This window comes from Amorphotheca resinae (assembly GCF_003019875.1).
Source record: "Amorphotheca resinae ATCC 22711 unplaced genomic scaffold M430scaffold_5, whole genome shotgun sequence".
NCBI classification, from domain to species: domain Eukaryota; kingdom Fungi; phylum Ascomycota; class Leotiomycetes; order Helotiales; family Amorphothecaceae; genus Amorphotheca; species Amorphotheca resinae.
The window spans coordinates 1,537,849-1,556,089 of NW_020194475.1; the positions used below are offsets into that span (position 1 = coordinate 1,537,849).

The window sequence follows — 18,241 nt, forward strand, 5'->3', positions numbered from 1 at the left end:
GTATGTATGTACTCTGCTGTAAGGCATGTATGTATGTACGGTAAGTTGTAGTGGGGGTTTCGATCTGCGATTCTGCATCTGTGTTGCCGTCTCGTCTATTTAACACCCCTCCGCGAGTATCAATCAGTCAACAATCAATCAATAGATTCAATCTACCAAGTCAAGTCAACTATCGAGGCAATTCAAATCAACTCAGACTAAGCTAGCCGCCACAGTTCTCCCATCATCATTGTACAGGACGCAGTACATCAGAGCCTTCCCCCCCTGCCTCCCTCGCTCCAACAGGCGCATCCGACCTAAGTTTGATCATCTCGTGCCCCTCAACCCCACTGCCTTTTGGCCTCCCGACACAAAACACACTTACGGAGTGTATTACGGAGTACATATTTACATCCCTTCGGCCACCAAGCTCTCTCCTCCGTCTCGGCAGAAAACGAGTCGCCCCTCCAGAAACCTGCATGCACAGTGGCAGATAGTCCAGAGAAGCGTCCTCCTGTCAGACTTGTCTACTCGTCGCCATGCAGACCCCCGACAAGCCTGCCTCGCTGCTCACGCCCATTGGTGAGTTCCTGGCTCCCTTCCCTACTTTTCCTGTCCTACGTACCTTAAATCCACCTCCAATTGTTCGCGCCCGTGGCCAAACGGCTCGATGGCATTCACCCAGGAGAATCGAGCTCCTCTTTTAGCAACTCCGTACACAGTAGTGTTGGAAACCATCCCACTCTCTTCTCCTGCTATTACTTTCGCTGTGTTCAATCACCCGAGGATCACCCCCCCGCGTAGTAATGCAGGCCCTTGTCAGCTTACTCAACCCTATGACCAACTGAACAACTGAATCCAAACAAAATATAATAGCTGACTAGCTCAGGCTATCGGAATAGTTCGTGTGGCTACTGCCACAATAAACCAGGAAGTAAGTGACGACGGAACCCTCAAGCGCGGGCACTGATCGGGTTTTACTGTCCGTGTTCTTAGGCTTTTCATACTATGCGACTACGACCTCGTTGGAGCCAGAGTTTTACCAGTCTCTCCTCAATCGCGGTTGGAGGCGCTCTGGTTCACTGCTCTACAAACCCAACCAGCGTATATCTTGCTGTCCTCAGTATACGATTCGCCTTGATTCAGAAGCTTTCCATGCTTCCAAAGATCAACGGCAAGCCCTGAATCGGTTCAACAAGTATGTTCTTGGAAATTCATACATCAAAGAGGCTGCGCGGCTATATCCAAAGTCACGCGATCAAGCCAAGAAGCGTAATACCGACTTCGACCTCCTCGAACGGATACACGAGAGTGAAAAGGACCATGTACAGACTCCACCTGAACCAGCCCACGCTCTGAGCGTCACTCTCGAACCCGACGACTTCACCGAGGAAAAATACAATTTGTTTGAAAACTACCAGCGCATCGTTCATCACGAACCTCCTAATCGAATTAGTAAAAGCGGCTTTAAGAACTTCCTCTGCTCATCTCCATTGCCTCGCAGAAAGGAGAGCTTTGATGGGCGTGAGCGACGGCTAGGATCCTATCACCAGTGCTATAGGATTGATGGAAAGCTTATTGCCATCGGAGTCTTGGATCTTCTGCCAGAATGTGTGAGTGCGGTGTACTTCATGTACCATGAATCAGTACACCAGCACAATTTTGGGAAGCTGGGAGCGCTGAGGGAAATTGCCTTGGCAAAAGAAGAGGGCTACAGATGGTGGTATGCCGGATTCTACATCCACAGCTGCGTGAAGATGCGTTACAAAGGAGACTATTCCCCACAGTATATGTTAGATCCTGAATCTTACTCGTGGGATCTCCTGGATGATAATCTGAAGAGGAAGCTAGACAGGAGCAAGTATTTGAGTTTGTCACGTGAACGCTCCGAAGGAGCTTCAGCGGAAGAAAATCCACCATCTGAAGCATTGGAAGACCAGATGGAGACTCAAGATACCGCTGACGAAAATGAGGACTTCGAGGTTGAAGATTCTGACGATGAACCTCCAGTCCCGGATCCAGACGTCCCCTTGTTCGCTCGTGGCATGCCGGGAGTCCTCACCAAAGACCAACTCCTGGCCGATATCGACCTTGATCACATCAAGCTTCGAGTTCGAGGCCAAGAGGCTGAGACTTGCGATCTTGTGAGTTGGGAAACCAGGAGCATTGATGATCCGCATTCGATCAAGGGCGCGATTGCGGAATTGGTAGCAGCGGTGGGTGTAGATTTGGGAAGGGAGATGGTTGTGAGTTTTTAATTGAGTTCCGGGATTGATGCAATATGCCGGGGACCATACGCCATACACAAGGTAATGATTTACGAAATGTGGAATACCAAAGCTACCTTAGTTGCTTCTAGGCTTTATGATAAGTACAAAGTATGTGGCAAAGACAGCAGCGCGCATGTGTCAACTGCATATATCAAAAGCGTTACTATGCGACTGAATGAACAATCTCCTTCACCTCCGGGACCTTTTCTGCCAAGATTGCTATAATCTCTTTCCACACTTCCGCCTGCATCTTCTGTCCTTCAGGCCCAAATATATTCTTCGCTGCGGCGCTGCGCCCTTCCGTGTCAGCCATGAAATCGGGGAAGACTGAATATATCTCGACCGAAGGGAGCTCTTACACTTTATAATCTTCATCTGACTGGTAATGGGTGATGTACTTTCCATTCTCGGCCGGCGTGGTCATTGCTGCAAGGACGGGTGTTCGAGCGCCACCTTCACTGGATTTCGCCATAATGTTCATCACCAAGTTGACAGCGTACGTTGCGATGTAGCCTTTCTTATACTGTCGGCTCAAGTCGGAGTATACCGCTCCTGGAAGAATTAGATCAGAACCACTCAAGTAAGCATAACGAATGGTAGGACCCCATACCTGGACAAATCGAATTGACAATAACTTGAGGACTGGAAGATACTCGAGTCAGAATTTCATTGAAGAATTGAGGTGTCGGACAGTTTTATACATACGTTCCATCTGGACCCAGACTTAACTTGGAAATCTCATTTGCCACGTACTGCTCCAGTAACTTGCTGATGGAGCAGATTTGACTGCCCGGAAAGTGTTCTTTCTTGCTGAAGAACTGCAGGACGTCCTGTTTCGGAAAGCTACCATCAATAGACACACCTCTATGTCGACCGCTTGTTACGAACCCCAGATGAGCCTTCCCTTTTCCAGCTGCTTTCATCCAGGGTAATAGAAGCAGAGCGAGAAGCGCTGTGGACAACACATTGACTTGAATGGACTCTTCGTATCCTTCTTCTCCAAGCTTGAAGTCCGTCTTCAAGACACCAGCATTGAGAAGAACATAGTCGATGGTCTTGACTTCTTTCTTCAACTTCTCTGCAAACAGTTTCGTACCAGCAAAGGTATTCATTTCGAGTTCCATGACCTTAACTATTCCATTGGTGTTCGTCTGGTCTTCAATGATAGCTTTGGCTTCCTCCCCTTTAGCATTGGTGCGACCTGTAATAATCACGGACGATGCGCCAAGGTTGACAAAATGGATAGCTGTTGCTAGACCCATGCCTCCTGTCGCGCCGGTGATGAGTATTGACTGGTCCTTGAAGGTCCCGGGAGGTGGTAACTCCGGGAGGTCAAAATGGTTTCTCCAAATCATACGAGCAAAAGTCGACATTTTTACAGGCGATATCAGGATAAGAAAAAGAGAAGAAGATGAAATTTATGAGTGTTGTTTCGAGGTCGAGTGATGGGGCATTAACAGAAGTCTATTTATCTTTGGCCTCGGAGACTTTTACAGGTCTCGGCGAAGAAGACGCCCCGACTACAACAGCTACCAGTGCATCACTGACCAGGGAAATAGCCGCCGTGCATGCTAACGTCCACACGTTTATACTAATACTTCCTAATGGCGCTTTCGGAAATGATAAGAGCCACTCAGCATAATATGGAACCCAGCCTTGTGGAATCCAAAACATGGGCGTTCGCAAGTACTTGTACTGTAAAAACATGCGCAATCCATTCGTGGCGGTCCATCGAACAGTCGATACGGCGCTGTCGAAGGCGGCTTTCTTTGCGTCCGAATATGATTCTGCTTTGCCGTCAGTTAATGCTGCCACGTTATTCTCTTGAAGAGTCGAAAGGGGAAGTCGTACTGGCTTTCTCCAACTGCTCTAATAGCTTGTCATGCTGCCTTCTCAGCTTTGCCCACTTTGCGAACTCATCTTGGCTGCTTGTCGCATTCATCTCTTTCCGCACTTTTATGAATTGGCTTTTCAGATTTCGCTGCTCGGCGGCGAATTTAGAGGAGGAGACATTGTTGTAGATACTCCATAGCTGATTCGTGTTAGCTGTGCAATGTCACCAGCTCCCTGAGAGCTTACCAGATTGTTGATTGTGGAGACCCCGACGGTATTCACGAGGTGAATGACGAGCTGAAGGAGGAAGACAACGAGCAGTATCGAAGGCATCTTGGGCGAGTAATGCAGTTAAGCTGGCCGGGATGCTTCTGGCGTGGGAAGAGAGATGCAATGAGTGAGGAGGCTCGCGGAGGAATTTAAACTCCGAACGTTCAAGGAGGCTAGAAGCCTTCAAGATGAGGTAAGGAGTATGGTCGTTATGGAACCGGCCTTGGTAGGCAGTGAACAAGTAATGCCGTACCAAGATCAGTTATTCTTCAACTTCAAAAGTGCATGGCATCTTCAAGCACGAGATTTTGTTGCGTACTGTGTTCGTTGGTGAGTTCCTGTTCTATTGGGCCAACCTTGTTTCGTACTAGTGTAGCCTCGTCGGCTAAAATCCGGCCTTGCGCAGAAATGTTGAAAGACAACCTGAAGACGTTCGCAGCTAACTTGCGATTCTTGATCTCAAGTTGAAGCCTTTGCAAGAAAGCCAAAATGGCACCGCCATCGACCCAACAAGTGCTCCTGAGTCCTGCTGAGCTCTCATATATTCACACTTCCCTGTCCCTTACCCCGCCAATCCGCCCTGATGCCCGTACAAGCACCCAGTTTCGAACTTTGACTGCTGAGACGAATATATTACCAGGCACAAATGGCAGTGCACGTATCTGCTTCGCAGATGGAACAGAAGCTATTGTTGGGATAAAAGCAGAAGTGGAAAAATCAAGAACGACTTACCAAGCTGGTGAGGATTTGAACTTCGCGGATGATGACGACGAAGATGAGGAAACGAGACAAGAGGAAAAGGAAGCCGAAGAAAGAAGAGGTTCAAATGAGTGGGTTGAATTGACGGTTGAGATCCCTGGATTTAGGGATGATGATTCAATGCCTGTGTTCCTGGCTGCAATGCTCAGCGAGGCTCTATTGGCGGATGGGGAATTCACGAGCCGACTATGGATCAACAGAAGGTATCATTGGAAGCTCTACCTGGATGTAGGTCATAGTTCAAGATGGCTGGAACAAGCATGCTAACTTGATCGTAGATTTTACTGCTCTCACAGCCATTGTCGTACCCTTTACCACTACTCTCTCTCACAACACACCTCGCACTGCTCTCAACTCGTCTTCCCAGATTGAAGTCAGAGCTCGATGAAGACCCATTATTCGATGACGACTGGGATGCATCTGTTTTCCTGTATCCTCGAGAGTGGCAAAAATCATATACACGGCCCCCAATTACGCTTCTTGTCATGGCAGTGAATGATAATATAATATTTGATCCAAGCAAAGAGGAGCTGGCGGTTGCAGAAGCCGTTTTGGCTGTCTCAATTGGAGAGAGATCTTCAGCTAATGCAGAAGATGGAGGGATGGAGGTTGATTCTGATAGAAATGCAAGAGACTTGAGATTATTGGCTGTCAGGACGATTGATCCCCCATCAAGATTAACCCATCCTGGAGTACCGAATTCGATGAATACGGCAACAGGAGGGACAGCAGCAGCGACTATAGAGCAAGCATCGAGCCAGCGCGAGGTTACGGAGGCAGAGGGTGTTTGGCAGCCTCCAAGAGGTGGGGCAAAGCGGAAGCTCATTGCTGCCATGATACAGAAGGTCTTGGAACCAGGAGGGGTAGCCGAAGAGGTTTTAGATGGTTTAGATACAGTGGAATTGGGCTAGTTGTACATTTTATACAATTCATAGATACCCGGCGTCTTCTATCAGAGTCCCAGTCTCTGCGTTTATATTACCAGATCCCCAACCACTTTCGCACAGGCGGCTTCTTTCCCCCGGCCACTTGCTCCTCTGCTGGCTCACCCTCTTTCCCCGTTGCGTCTCCTAATGGGATTGCAGGACCAATAAGCTCCTTATCTGTCTTAGCAGTCCAACCCCCAAAGCCTTCATCCTTGTCCAGTCCATGAGCCTTCCTATACTCAGCCCTCTTCTGAACATCCTCCACCTTCTGTGTCCTTTTCTCCTGGGTTTCCGCAGTCATGCGTGCCGTATTGAGACGTAAGATCTCAATCCACGTTTGCCAAAAGCTTATGGGATGTATGAAAAAATGGGTCCAAGGAGGCATCATATCGGCAAAAGGATTGGTGCGCTGGAAATTCGTGAAGAACACTACTGATGCTAGAGTGAAGAGTGTGCCCTGCCTAATGTTAGCTGAGCTGAAGGCGGAAATAGCAAGCGTCATAGGAGGGAAATCCGTACAAGAGCAATGTACATATGTATAGCCCTATTATTTATGAACCAATGCAGGAACGTCCCCTCAGGAGGCATCATGTTTGGGTATTTCTTTGTCTTCTGTATTGCCTGCTCTGCGGGGGACAATTGGGGCCCAGGATACCTGGGAGGATCTTTTCGTAGCCTTGCTGGATGCGATGGAGGATTGAATTTGGCAGGCTTTTCGAGGACCAGGGGTTTGGAGGGCTTTTTGGCGGGGGTTTTCTTCGAGGCATGGCGAACGTTCAGAGGGGTGGCAGACGGTGCTGCGAGACGTGTCCGCCATATCAGGCCCCTCTGAGGCAGCAGGAACCGGGGGATCGCGGTGGTGAGAGACATATTGCGATGTCTTGATCTTATCTGACCTGAAGGGTTGAATGCTGAGGGAGCTCACGCGCGAAAAAGCAGAGCAAAGCTGCCTTACCCTGCCAACGGTGAATTCCATAGCTACGGCGGCCAGAAGTGCGCACCAGGGCAAAAGGAGATACCTCGCGTACCTTCGCAATCTTCGCCGTCGGATTCCCCGGGTTTTGCCGAGTCGCTGAGGAATTCCCGATGGCTGATTGGCTGAGAACCGGCGGGAGGCGAGGAGGCGCCCTGTGGCTGGTGCCTGTTTAGCGTGAAGTCATCCCCTATGCAAAGCTTTAAGAAGTACGTCGTCCGTATCCGAAACTTTTTCCCTTCAAAAGCTCCAACAAGTATCAACAACACTCCCCTAATTCCCACCACTCTCCCTCAACTTCCTCATATCTCCTCCTCGATTCGCTTAATATCTAAAACCAGACAAAATGGGTTTCTCCGAAGGTATGTAATGTGTCTATTTTCTTCCTAGATCCAACGAGGTGGTTGGTGGTTGGTTACATCACCCGGAAGACATTTTTCCATCTGCCATTGAATGCATGGGTTTGCTATTCAGAGGTCGGTGCTCGGACTGTGGATGACGGGCATGCGCCTGGACCTTATGATAGATCTCGCGATGCCTTCTGAGTCCTGTTGTCACCGCGACGCCGGAGGCACTGTCTACTGCCTTGAGTTTGCGAGGCGCGAACGCCATAGCGCTGCCAACCCTTGGCCAGACACGATATTTGCCATACTGGTAGTTGGAGGGTAGCAGATGTGAGCATCGGAAACGCGCGTTTCTATCTTGCGACCTGCATCTTATCCCGCGAATGCGCCTTGAGCCTTTACGTCTTCATAACCATAACCATAGAAAAGAGCTTCAAGCTAACGCTTGTTATAACACAGGTGACGCTAAGAAGGGTGCCAACCTCTTCAAGACCCGATGCGCTCAATGCCACACTCTCGGTGATGGTGAGGGAAACAAGATCGGTCCCAACTTGCACGGCCTGTTCGGACGCCAGACTGGCTCTGTCCCCGGATACGCATACACCGATGCCAACAAGCAAAAGGCCATTGAGTGGAACCAGGACACTCTGGTACGCGCTGCGAACCTTGAACCATACATGAGTCAAGATGCTGATTTTCTCTTAGTTCGAATACCTCGAGAACCCCAAGAAGTACATTCCCGGCACCAAGATGGCGTTCGGTGGATTGAAGAAGGACAAGGACCGGAACGACCTGATCACGTACGTCTTATTTCTGAAGAACCCCATCTAGTGATCGATGCTAACTCCTCCCAGCTTCCTCCGTGAGGAAACGAAATAGATGAAGAACGTGGATGATTGTATACATAGATAGACGCATTGTACACTTAGGTTAGATAGCATTGGGTTTGCGATTTGACCGACAATATCGGATCTCCTCTTTCAACTTGCCATGACATAGAGTTCCCAGTCCTATTGTGCAGCTTACTGTACCTGAAACTATATTATCCTATGGACCCGCGATGACGTCCGCGGCCCGTTTTACCGCACAGTGATACCGTCATACCAATCAATCCATTTATTTCTGTATGCCTCTTACTCTTCACATTGCTGCTAGAATATACAATGCTCGACTCACTGCCAACTGGTTGTTTCGCGCCAGTCCCGATTCCGCGGAACATGTTGGTTGATGAATATTGAAAGGATGATCCCAGAAATCGAAATTTGGAGGATTGGTTCTGTATTCTACCGCTATATTTGGAAGTAAGGTAGGTACCTGACTACCGTGTCACATACCCCTTTTCTTCAGTTTTCTATACTTCTCTATATCTTTCACACTAGCCTTCACCGTCCCCAACGCAACCTCCCAATCACACTTCTGGATCCCCCGCAACACCTCGGATCGAGTCCCAGAAGCCACCTCCATCTCCTCTTTCACCTCTCTCTTCAGGGTCGCAACGGCCGCAGCTAGATGCAGATTGCCCAAGTCCGCTCCGCTGTATCCTTCAGCCCTAGGATCCCGTGCCACCTCTTCTAGAACTTCAATCTCCTCCTGGGAAGCTTCGGGCAGAGCTTTTCTGATGATTGCTTTAAGAATCTCAACCCTTTCGTCGGCAGTGGGTAGGTCTACGTAGACAGACGTTCCGAGGCGACCTGGTCGTAGCATGGCGGGATCGATCATATCTGGTCTGTTGGTGGCAGCAACCACATATATTCCCGCCCGATTGCTTAATCCATCAAGCTCAGTGAGAAGTGTATTAACAACCTTGCTGCTAGCCTCCGACAGTGAGTCTTCCCTTTTTGGTACTAAAGCATCCAGTTCATCGAAGAATAGAATACACGGCACGGAAGAACGAGCCCGCTCGAAAACTTGACGGACCGCGCGTTCGGATTCTCCGACGTATTTGTTCAACAATTCTGGTCCCTTGATAGAGATAAAGTTTGCCTTTGACTCGTTGGCCACGGCCTTTGCAAGGAGTGTTTTACCACATCCAGGTGGTCCCCAGAGAAGAACGCCTGTCGGCGCAGTGATACCAACACGAGCAAAAGATTCAGGTCGTTTAATTGGCTCGACGATTGCCATCTCAAGTTGATCGCGGACTTCATGCAAGGCGCCAATGTGTGCCCAAGTAGTGTCTGGAATGGTTGCAAAACCCTCGCGCTTGGCTGATGGTTGGACCTTGGGGACTGCGGTCAGGAAATCTGTATAAGTTATGGACAGATCATTTTCCGGTATAGATAAAGATTCGCCGGCATGAGCAACAAGGGACCGAAGAGTTAAGAGTGGAGGTGCAACGACAGGCGACGAGGGGGCAGAGTCAATATCCATGGCCATTGCACTGCGCTGTTTAAGAACAGCCATCATCCGCTTCATTGCTTCTGTACCGGCAACAGAAACGACATCATTGAGATCGGCTCCAACGAATCCCGGGGTGAGTTTTGCGAGACTGCGATAGTCGAAATAATCAGGTAGCTTCAACTTCTGGGTGAGGGCCCGCAGAATCTTCTCCCGTGCTTGTTCGTTCGGAACGCCCAGATTAATCTCTTTATTGAACCTTCCGGCTCTCCGAAGTGCTGGGTCGAGGCTGTCTGGGCGATTTGTAGCCGCAATGATGATGACTGGTTTCCCTCCAGTCTTCTCGAGTGCCATGTCATCCATGCATGTGAGCATCTGTGCTACAATGCGCTTCTCCATCTCCCTTTGAGCACTTTCACGCTTCCCCATGATGACATCAATCTCATCGATGAAAATAAGGCATGGGGCCATTCGCTTGGCCTCGTCGAAGATGTCTCTTATCTTCTTTTCCGATTCTCCGGACATACCAGCAACCAACGAAGGAGCCGATAATGGAATGTAAGATACCCCAATTTCTGCTGCGAAGGCGTTGGCTATCATTGTCTTTCCACAACCAGGCGGTCCATGGAGTAATACACCACGAGGTGGCTGTATACCGGTCTGTATATACATTTCTGGATACAGCATTGGCATCGCTACAAGCTCGTTCAGCTCTTCAATAACGTTGTCGACTCCTCCCAGATTCTCCAGCGAAATATCAGTGGGTGGTGACCGATCGATCTCCTTCCTACTCTCGCGTTCTGCCTTGCGTCGTTTCGGCTTGGGTTCTCCATTTTCTTGACGATCTACCTTCGATGGGGATTCCACGCCTACACCAGTCAGAGTTTGAATAGGCAGAGCAGGCGTGTTAGTCCCAGTAGTTGGTGTGTCGCCCTCCACCAGAGTCATGGTTGTAGATGCAGTTGGTTTTGTCCACATTCGTGTGATGCTCTTGTTCATGATATTATGCTCCTATACAATGTCAGGAAGACATCTCTCACTAGAAATTTGACCATTATACCTTTAGCTCAGGCTCTGTATCCGCGATGCCGTCGAAATCCCCATCGACTGAATCGCTATCGTCTAGTTCTTCCTTTAAAACCCGCAGGACGCGGTCGATCGAGTCCTCTAGTAGCTTTTTACTTCTGCGCTTCAGGCTCGAATTCGAACGTTTGATACTCTCATATACAGTGGTAATTGTCAGGCGCTTCCCACCGCCCTCGAGTTGAGCTTGTTCATCTGCGAGCTTTCGCACTACAGCGTATATCTAGAGACATGAAAATCAGTAGCCATTCATAGAAATTACCTGCTTCAGATGGTGTTGTATTTACCTCCCTATCCAGACCCTGGGTCAGGGTTGGCCTCGAACCACTGGATCTTATCATGTCTCGACATAAAGATCTCCAAGAAATACGGACCCCGATATTATTCAAGAAAAAATATTTGAGGCTATCCCCCGCGCTCGCCTCGCTCAAAAAATGTGTCCCAAAGCGGAAAACCCTCGGCAAGTGCCGTCTCTTGGTACATGACGCATTGCTCGCGTGCGGGACAACATCGAGACCATCAAGGCACTTCGTGACAACAACATGCCGCCTCTATGGTCTGCTGAAGTACGCCAGCGACCACCATGGGAAACACCCCGAGTTCTCATAAGATTTCCGCACAGGATAAGTCCGTTGTGTATATACCTACACGTCAACTTACCTGCTAATCCCAAGACCTAGAGCTATCCTGGACATGAAGAATCAACGCGATAAGCTGCATCAATACCAACGGCGCATTACTGTTCTTACCGACCGAGAAAGGGCAATAGCGAAGGAGATGCTGGCAAAGGGTGATAAGCCAAGAGCCCTGCTAGCATTGCGCAGGAAGAAGTATCAAGAGTCTTTGCTGGCGAAGACGGATGCGCAACTGGAGCAATTGGAAAAGTTGACTAGCAGTGTCGAATTCGCACTTGTACAAAAGGACGTTGTCTTTGGATTACAACAGGGAACGCATGTCCTCCAGGAGATACATAAAGAAATGGGAGGGCTAGAACATGTGGAGAAGTTGATGGGCGACACTGCAGAGGCAATTGCTTACCAGCGGGTCAGTATCTTTTGCTCCTCGGAAGCATACCTACTGATGTTTGGACAGGAGGTGAGTGATATGCTAGGTGGAATGATGTCAAATCAGGATGAGGATGAGGTAGAGGACGAACTCAACGCTCTGGAAGCGGAAATTACTGGTGTCCCGTTACCCAGTGTACCAACGTCGGAGTTACTGAGCAAGAAGAGAGCAGAGGCTAGACAGCGGGAACAGGAAGAGCAGAAGGTCGCTATGTTGGCGTAGCGACAGAGTAGATTGCATTGCAAGGCGTTCATGACCATTTGAGCGGTTAGAAAAGAATACCCAAGAATTACAACCGGATACTACGATCTAACTCATGCGCCACGGCGTAATAATAAAGAAATCTGAGTGTACTTCTTATGAAACGCTTGAATGATCGTCATAAATATTGAGATCTAAGAACAGTCATCAAAAGTCGGTGCTGCCACATGTAGCCTTTTTGATTACACTCCCAGTTGCGGATTTTGCAAAAATTTCCGGCACCTGTCAAATACAGTAGATACATGTTTTGCGCATCTAAGATTACATGGTGGCGTACCAAATTCGTACACTATTCATATTTCATCCAACCCATATGCGCTATTATACAGACGTGGCTCGCCACTGAAACAAACCCCCCCATAGTGTTATTGTTACAAGAGCCTGACGATGGCCCTGTTTGGGATATCATCGACGCTTAACACCCAAATACCTTTCTCCACAAGGGGAACATAGACTGTCATAGTACAGCGTGGCCTTCATCAGTACAGATTTCCTCCAACTCCATGCTCATGCATAACGTTTTCCCACGGAAGAGACTCGATGACAATGCCCCACACAAGAAATTGTTGACTGAATCGTATCGATATAAAAGCCTCATTGCTTGCATACATACGAGGAGTTTGCGGCTATTCATGGCCGAAGAGTGTACTCTATGACGCTTGGCTCGGTCTAAAGGTTACTGGACTCGTCCCGTCCACAGTTGCTGTGAGTCGTCTTTCGATCTTTCTATTCAAGAGCAATGACTTGGTGTCTGGGGACCGTCCGAACATATATTGGGGAATCGCCACCAGATTCGGGCGGTGGTGGACGCTCTCTCATAGTTGCTGGCGGCCTTTCGACAATATAACGGCGTCCCAAATTCTGTGTTTGGCCCTGCTCATGCAACGCAGGCTCGCGAATGTCTTCCCTGTAGTACCTATTGTTGAGGTTGCCTACGTCAGCAAATCCTACCTGATTCATCGAAAAATACCTGCACTTACATGGGTCTTTCCACGTATTGTACTGGAGACCTCGCTTGAGCAGGGCGAACTGTTGTAAATGACCTAGCTGACTGGTCCTCAAACCGCTGAGGAATATTGTCCTGACTAACAAAATTCTGATGAGATCTTTCAGGGGGGAGGTTGGTCCCATCTCTTGCTTTCGGCAAGGGAGGGTCATGTCGAGATTGAGAGAAAGTATGAATGAAAGCCTGGTCTGGATATACGGGATCAGGGTTCATTTCATAAGAACGAGAAACTCTGTATGGAACAGGAACACTTGATGACGAGGATCTCTGACCCTGATTCATGGGACCGAAGTCGGGCTCTTTCAGTCGAACGGCTTGACCGCGATCAACCATCCTGAATTCTTCAGCGACTGGTTGACGAAGATACAAGTTCTCATTGACGTTATCAGGAAGATGTCTAGGGAAATCCATCTCACCCCTGGTGTGAGGTACTTCCCATTGATATCCAGAACCAACACCAATTTCTGTTCTTCTGAAATGGCTAGGCGTTGTTGCAAGATAACCAGACTCTACAGGCGCATCGTAAACAGGGATTCGTTCTCCAGAAGGGCCTGTCAACGACTGTTGCGTGTCCCTCAACAAATCTTGACTTGATTGGCATGGTGTTCTCGGATTTTGAGTATGAAAATTTCTGGGCTGAAGAGACGACGCGGGCATTAAATGAGAATCAGCATGAGGGGCTATGCTATAAACCCTCTCATTATGCAATGGTACAGGTCTAAAGTGACCGAAGTCATCTTCTTCAATCACACGACGACGCTTGGCCTGCGGACTATTATCATTGATCACGATAACTTGGTGTCCTGCTGGTGACTGCCTTCGGCGTTCAACCGCGCGCCTCGGATATGAATCTTGATCAAAACCACGATATATCTCACGCCGCAGCTCTGGGCGAGGTGATTCAACCAGTGCATCGCTTGAGCCTGTTTCAATTGAGGGCACAAGCAAGTCTTGTAGGCCTTGACTTGGCGGGGTCCCTCTCACCATCAATGGCAGTCTCTGCTCCCTAGACTGATATGAGGAAGTGCCAATGCGTGGTGGAGCATCTTGAAAGTATGCAGAACGCTCAGCCTGGGGTCTAACCATTACCTCATTTCTGTCCACAAATAGTTGGGGTGCTAGTCTTTGTTGTGAGTAGGAAGGTTCCTGTCTTCATCAGTGCTGCCAATAGACGCGCCATGGCATTGAATGGCTAGGAAAGCTGCATTTCTGACTTACTGGTCTTCTAGCGTGTATTGAATCGGGGTATCGTCGTTGCTCCGGAGCACCGTAGGCTGTCCCTTGGGGGTTTGTAGTAGGTTTCACGATATACTGGTTTGGTTCTTGGATGGGTGAAACCACACCTTGCTGACGCTTTCTACTTGTCAGATCTTCGTAAGGCGTGTCTGCAGGGGTATTTCCTTGAGCTTCGCGTCTACTAACAGCTTGCTCCCAAGCTGCCTGATAGCGTTTGAAGCCGCGCTGTGCCCTCTTGTCTCTCTGAGCTTTAACGTTACGCTTGGAATGGTTCTGTGATGACACAGCGACTGGAGCCGTCGTTTCTATATCCGAATTTTGGTTAAGTTGGCCAAGCGCCCCGGGTTCTGCCACTGGAATGGACATCGGAGCGCATCGGTTTTGGGTGCGTGAATTTGGTTGGGAAAGGCTTGCGGAGCTCGAAGAAGTGATTTCGCCTTCCTCTCCAGAACTGTCATCATCATCGGAACTCTCTTCCGATTCTTCTGTATCTGTAATGATGACGACTTCGCGAAGAATCTCATCCATTTGATCCCGTCCGGTTTCTTCATCGCCACGCCATTTAACCAGGACATCTAAGCACACCGGCTCAACAGCTTTTCGTGCGTTCATCCATGTTGTCTCTTTGAGAAGTTGATCGTATCTTGTATGAGTGTGTCGAATGTGGGCCAGAACAGCAAGCTGGACTCGACGAGACAAAGGTATGCCCGGCTGCAGGCCAACTGTTGGTTCACCGTGGAACATTGCGCCCTACATGCATTAGAAATATGGACGTCAAATGCCCCGTAGCACCTACCTTCTTAAAAGCATGTTCAATGATCATCTGCCGGTCGGTATTGGGTATTCTGGGGAATAGATCTCGGATTGCACCATCGGCCTGCTTGTTTATCTCTTCCTGTGATTCCGGAATAGGTTCTGCTTTTCTGGACCCGTCTGCCGTTATAGAAACAGTGGTCTCCCCGACCATTTCTCGGGCTTCGTCGACGATGCTCTCTCGAAAATGATATCCAGTTCGATATATGTGTTCGGATATCTTGGAATTTTCTTCTTTCGATCCCTGAGGTTGTCGAAGATTAACGATAATCCTGTTTCATGACAGAGCATACATACAGAAACAATGAATATCATAGCATCCCTCTCTCTAGAAAGTTCTTTGCATGCACTTGTCAAGGTTGGATCTCCAATGGGAACAAATTTGAAACCTGGTGGTGGATTCGAATCATCTGTAACCTGCCATGGAGATTTAGTTGGGTAGCACAATGCCGATGGAAGCATCCTACCTTAAACTCCAGCTTTTTCTTCTTCTTCTCGGTGTTTTCCGCAAACTCAAAGTAGGAGTGATACTTGGATTTGTGCTTTGGAACCTCCAATCTTGCAACAAGGTGCGATGGGGGTGGTACAGCCCACATGTCTGCTGTGTATGTTTTTCTGTCCCGCTTTCGGTGCTCCTTCTTTGCATTTTTGGCAAGTTTGTGCTCTTCACGAGCAGATCGCCGCGCAGCATTCTTTTTCTTTTTCACCATCTTCATGATCACTCACCTTACCATTTCCGGATCGGGGTGCCTGCTTGTTAGCCGGTATGCAACAGTTGAAAAAGGATATCAAGACTTCTAAATATGCACCAGCTGTATTGCTTGGTGATATTTGCGTTAGAGGTGTGCCTGGTGGGAGATGATCAGTTGTGATGGAATGAGAGTGTTCGAAGGACGTTAGGCGGGTACATACTACATGCTCTGTAATAAGCCTTGGATTTTAGCGCCCTCCTGTTGCTGGCTCATAGCAGTGAGGTCACGTGATCAATTATCAACTGCTCCGGTACCTACTGTGGCAGCTTATTGGGTACAGCAATATGTAATTCTGCGAAAATTCAAGAAGCTGCTTTTACTCCATTTAGATCACTTCCTAATAGAACACATGAATAGGTAGGTCCTTAATATTTGTACAGTCAAACGGAATCGAAAATAGGGACCAGGAATGACAGCACATATAATGGTGGCGCCTGTCACAAGGCTCAAACCAGAGCCAACACTATGATTTCCTCAATTCATGATTCATGATGTTATTTCATTGCAGTCGAGATCCCACTGAGACTAGGTAAGTCATAGGTCGAATCTCGCACCACTGCATTTCAAGTGGGTAAGCTATGGCGCCGCAACACCGTAGCTTTCCGAGCATCTGATATTCGGCGATACCACGCTCAACCTCGCTTTGGATGTTACTACATACACACGCCTTCCTAGGGCTTCTGGACGACTCAGGCTCCAAAGTTTGCAATGTCCTCGCTTTGTCAATCCTCCAAAGCATTTATTTGCTTCTTGATGGATTCGAAAGCGGAGAAGAACATGGAGTTGACAACACATGAACGTCCCATAGAAACCCCCAAACCCCGGTACATTGTTTTATTGAAAAACTCAATCTTCGGAGCCTTTTTGGCCTTTACTCCTTTGTATGACGCGAGGCAGTTCCTCTGGTAAATGCTCTTTGCGGAGTCAATCGGGTAAATCAGTGCCCAGCTCGCAACTCCGCATAGCCCACCTGCGACAGCTACAGCGAAAGGGTGTGTAGGAGACTGACTGCCTCGGGATGTTGTCAACAGCTGTTTGCTGCTTTCGTACGTCATGAAGTAAATACCTGTTCCCAACGTATCTCGGACTGTTATATGTTAGGCATTGGCGTAATATCTCGGGGGAGCACTTACGAAGATGAAGGGAAAAGCCAGAATACAATCCCATGAGACCACGATGCTTGACAATGTTCTTTGCAGTTTTGAAAGTGCCCTTGTTTTGGTAGCTGGACGCAACAGCCCGAGAGATAGTAGGCTCGGACAAGCTCGAGTTGTTAGGGTCTGCCATCAGGACCGAAACCTGGGCACTGAGCTTGGTCAACTCGAACGGACCTTTGGTCTGGTTAGCTAGCCCTATGCCTAGTCCAAGACACCTTACATGCTACAAGTGTTATGAAGGATCCTGCAGTTGCTCCTGCGGCACCGAAACATGCAATTGTCGAGAACGTAGGGTAGGTCCCAGGAGTATTGACATGGACAAGAGGATCAATTCCGAAGTTTCGTTTAAACCAAGCGGAATATATGTATTTCGATTTCTGGTAGACCGAGAAGGAGATTGTTCGGACTATAGTAACGCTTGCCAATGGTGCAGTGACACCGCGAAAGAAACCTCGATATCCCTCGGTTTGGTAGGTATAACGGACACATTCGGCGAAGCTTTTGTACTGATATGTCTGCATGCGAGTCTTCACAGAATCCAGCGGGAACTCGTAATAGTTAGTAGCTGTTTAGATCGAAGTCTGGCCCGTACTTACAGCCGTGAAGGTAGACAAAATACTACCGATCGACGCGGCAACCTCAGTCCTGTATCTCTTGACGAATCTCTTCCGCTCTCCTCCTCGATCTGACTGAGGATCCTCGGGAGATTCGTCCTGTTGGATCCCATTATGCTGACCAGACTTAGGAGGCATTGTGGAACTGTTCGGATCGCGGCGGACAATGGTCTTTCGCGACCAACTGTCCTCAACGCGGTCGCGATAAGGTGGAAGACCAAGGATAGTCCATGAAGTCTTCTGTCGGATTAAGAGTCGGACAGAATATGGCGACTCAGCGACCCAAGCCGCCAGAAGATCAAGCCGCACGAAGGACAAGCCGCAGGAGAGCCAAGCCGGAGGAATGACAATCTGCGGGGGGCAAGCCGCGGAAGTCAAGCCACCACGATCGAGCGGCCAAAAACTAACTGAGATGAATTGGCAAAGTGTTAGCAAAGGATTGAGCGAAGTACGTGGGGTCGTGAGATATCAAGAGGTACGTATAAGGCCCTTTCAGACATGACATGCATTTCCCTTTGGTGGCTGCTTTACTCCGTAGAACAATATACCTAGATAGGTGGGGGAGC

The 18,241-nt window shown here is 48.7% G+C and overlaps 10 protein-coding genes across 10 annotated transcripts; 4 read left to right on the forward strand and 6 right to left on the reverse strand.

The window, feature by feature from the left end:
* Positions 1 to 518: 518 nt before the first annotated feature.
* Positions 519 to 2,711, forward strand: M430DRAFT_41828 (hypothetical protein; the record flags this gene model as incomplete). The annotated part of the gene is made up of 4 exons (XM_024867509.1): positions 519 to 561; positions 869 to 913; positions 976 to 2,539; positions 2,609 to 2,711. 3 exons carry the CDS (start codon positions 519 to 521, stop codon positions 2,235 to 2,237), a joined length of 1,350 nt encoding a protein of 449 aa, XP_024721793.1. The 3' UTR covers positions 2,238 to 2,539; positions 2,609 to 2,711.
* On the reverse strand, positions 2,413 to 3,622 carry M430DRAFT_18676 (hypothetical protein; the record flags this gene model as incomplete). The annotated part of the gene is made up of 4 exons (XM_024863920.1): positions 2,413 to 2,539; positions 2,609 to 2,801; positions 2,860 to 2,891; positions 2,955 to 3,622. 4 exons carry the CDS (start codon positions 3,620 to 3,622, stop codon positions 2,413 to 2,415), a joined length of 1,020 nt encoding a protein of 339 aa, XP_024721794.1.
* Positions 3,623 to 3,770: 148 nt separating this feature from the next.
* On the reverse strand, positions 3,771 to 4,415 carry M430DRAFT_75778 (hypothetical protein; the record flags this gene model as incomplete). Its single annotated transcript, XM_024869555.1, has 3 exons — positions 3,771 to 4,036; positions 4,101 to 4,281; positions 4,329 to 4,415. Coding segments are annotated over 3 exons (534 nt in total), but the record flags the coding sequence as incomplete, so codon positions are not given.
* A 395-nt stretch (positions 4,416 to 4,810) lies between these two features.
* On the forward strand, positions 4,811 to 6,025 carry M430DRAFT_139102 (hypothetical protein; the record flags this gene model as incomplete). Its single annotated transcript, XM_024862589.1, has 2 exons — positions 4,811 to 5,339; positions 5,390 to 6,025. Exons 1-2 carry the CDS (start codon positions 4,842 to 4,844, stop codon positions 6,020 to 6,022), a joined length of 1,131 nt encoding a protein of 376 aa, XP_024721796.1. The 5' UTR covers positions 4,811 to 4,841.
* A 64-nt stretch (positions 6,026 to 6,089) lies between these two features.
* M430DRAFT_100401 (hypothetical protein) lies at positions 6,090 to 6,907 on the reverse strand (the record flags this gene model as incomplete). Its single annotated transcript, XM_024860628.1, has 2 exons — positions 6,090 to 6,494; positions 6,557 to 6,907. The coding sequence occupies 2 exons, from the start codon at positions 6,905 to 6,907 to the stop codon at positions 6,090 to 6,092; spliced, it is 756 nt and encodes a 251-aa protein (XP_024721797.1).
* A 327-nt stretch (positions 6,908 to 7,234) lies between these two features.
* Positions 7,235 to 8,468, forward strand: M430DRAFT_235057 (hypothetical protein). The gene is made up of 4 exons (XM_024864918.1): positions 7,235 to 7,372; positions 7,814 to 8,004; positions 8,060 to 8,154; positions 8,209 to 8,468. The coding sequence occupies exons 1-4, from the start codon at positions 7,357 to 7,359 to the stop codon at positions 8,231 to 8,233; spliced, it is 327 nt and encodes a 108-aa protein (XP_024721798.1). The 5' UTR covers positions 7,235 to 7,356; the 3' UTR covers positions 8,234 to 8,468.
* A 212-nt stretch (positions 8,469 to 8,680) lies between these two features.
* Positions 8,681 to 11,112, reverse strand: M430DRAFT_18681 (hypothetical protein; the record flags this gene model as incomplete). Its single annotated transcript, XM_024863923.1, has 3 exons — positions 8,681 to 10,699; positions 10,749 to 10,994; positions 11,059 to 11,112. 3 exons carry the CDS (start codon positions 11,110 to 11,112, stop codon positions 8,681 to 8,683), a joined length of 2,319 nt encoding a protein of 772 aa, XP_024721799.1.
* A 194-nt stretch (positions 11,113 to 11,306) lies between these two features.
* Positions 11,307 to 12,190, forward strand: M430DRAFT_34785 (hypothetical protein). Its single transcript, XM_024866611.1, has 3 exons — positions 11,307 to 11,398; positions 11,452 to 11,815; positions 11,864 to 12,190. Exons 1-3 carry the CDS (start codon positions 11,355 to 11,357, stop codon positions 12,056 to 12,058), a joined length of 603 nt encoding a protein of 200 aa, XP_024721800.1. The 5' UTR covers positions 11,307 to 11,354; the 3' UTR covers positions 12,059 to 12,190.
* A 633-nt stretch (positions 12,191 to 12,823) lies between these two features.
* Positions 12,824 to 15,868, reverse strand: M430DRAFT_50192 (hypothetical protein; the record flags this gene model as incomplete). The annotated part of the gene is made up of 6 exons (XM_024868129.1): positions 12,824 to 13,013; positions 13,078 to 14,249; positions 14,322 to 15,089; positions 15,136 to 15,396; positions 15,450 to 15,569; positions 15,620 to 15,868. The coding sequence occupies 6 exons, from the start codon at positions 15,866 to 15,868 to the stop codon at positions 12,824 to 12,826; spliced, it is 2,760 nt and encodes a 919-aa protein (XP_024721801.1).
* Positions 15,869 to 16,333: 465 nt separating this feature from the next.
* On the reverse strand, positions 16,334 to 18,066 carry M430DRAFT_139119 (hypothetical protein). The gene is made up of 4 exons (XM_024862590.1): positions 17,658 to 18,066; positions 17,282 to 17,609; positions 17,038 to 17,235; positions 16,334 to 16,991 (listed from the first exon to the last, which is right to left on the reverse strand). Exons 1-4 carry the CDS (start codon positions 17,811 to 17,813, stop codon positions 16,627 to 16,629), a joined length of 1,047 nt encoding a protein of 348 aa, XP_024721802.1. The 5' UTR covers positions 17,814 to 18,066; the 3' UTR covers positions 16,334 to 16,626.
* Positions 18,067 to 18,241: the final 175 nt, after the last annotated feature.

Coding starts and splice junctions, on each gene's coding strand:
- M430DRAFT_139119 (XM_024862590.1), bottom strand. CDS start 17,813: ATGCCTCCTAAGTCTGGTCAGCATAATGGGATCCAACAGGACGAATCT. Junction 17,610..17,657: donor TTTTGTCTACCTTCACGGCT/GTAAGTACGGGC, acceptor AACTATTACGAG/TTCCCGCTGGATTCTGTGAA. Junction 16,992..17,037: donor TGGCTTTTCCCTTCATCTTC/GTAAGTGCTCCC, acceptor AACATATAACAG/TCCGAGATACGTTGGGAACA.
- M430DRAFT_235057 (XM_024864918.1), top strand. Junction 8,005..8,059: donor AGTGGAACCAGGACACTCTG/GTACGCGCTGCG, acceptor ATTTTCTCTTAG/TTCGAATACCTCGAGAACCC. Junction 8,155..8,208: donor GACCGGAACGACCTGATCAC/GTACGTCTTATT, acceptor AACTCCTCCCAG/CTTCCTCCGTGAGGAAACGA.
- M430DRAFT_34785 (XM_024866611.1), top strand. CDS start 11,355: ATGGGAAACACCCCGAGTTCTCATAAGATTTCCGCACAGGATAA. Junction 11,399..11,451: donor AAGATTTCCGCACAGGATAA/GTCCGTTGTGTA, acceptor CCCAAGACCTAG/AGCTATCCTGGACATGAAGA. Junction 11,816..11,863: donor AGGCAATTGCTTACCAGCGG/GTCAGTATCTTT, acceptor ATGTTTGGACAG/GAGGTGAGTGATATGCTAGG.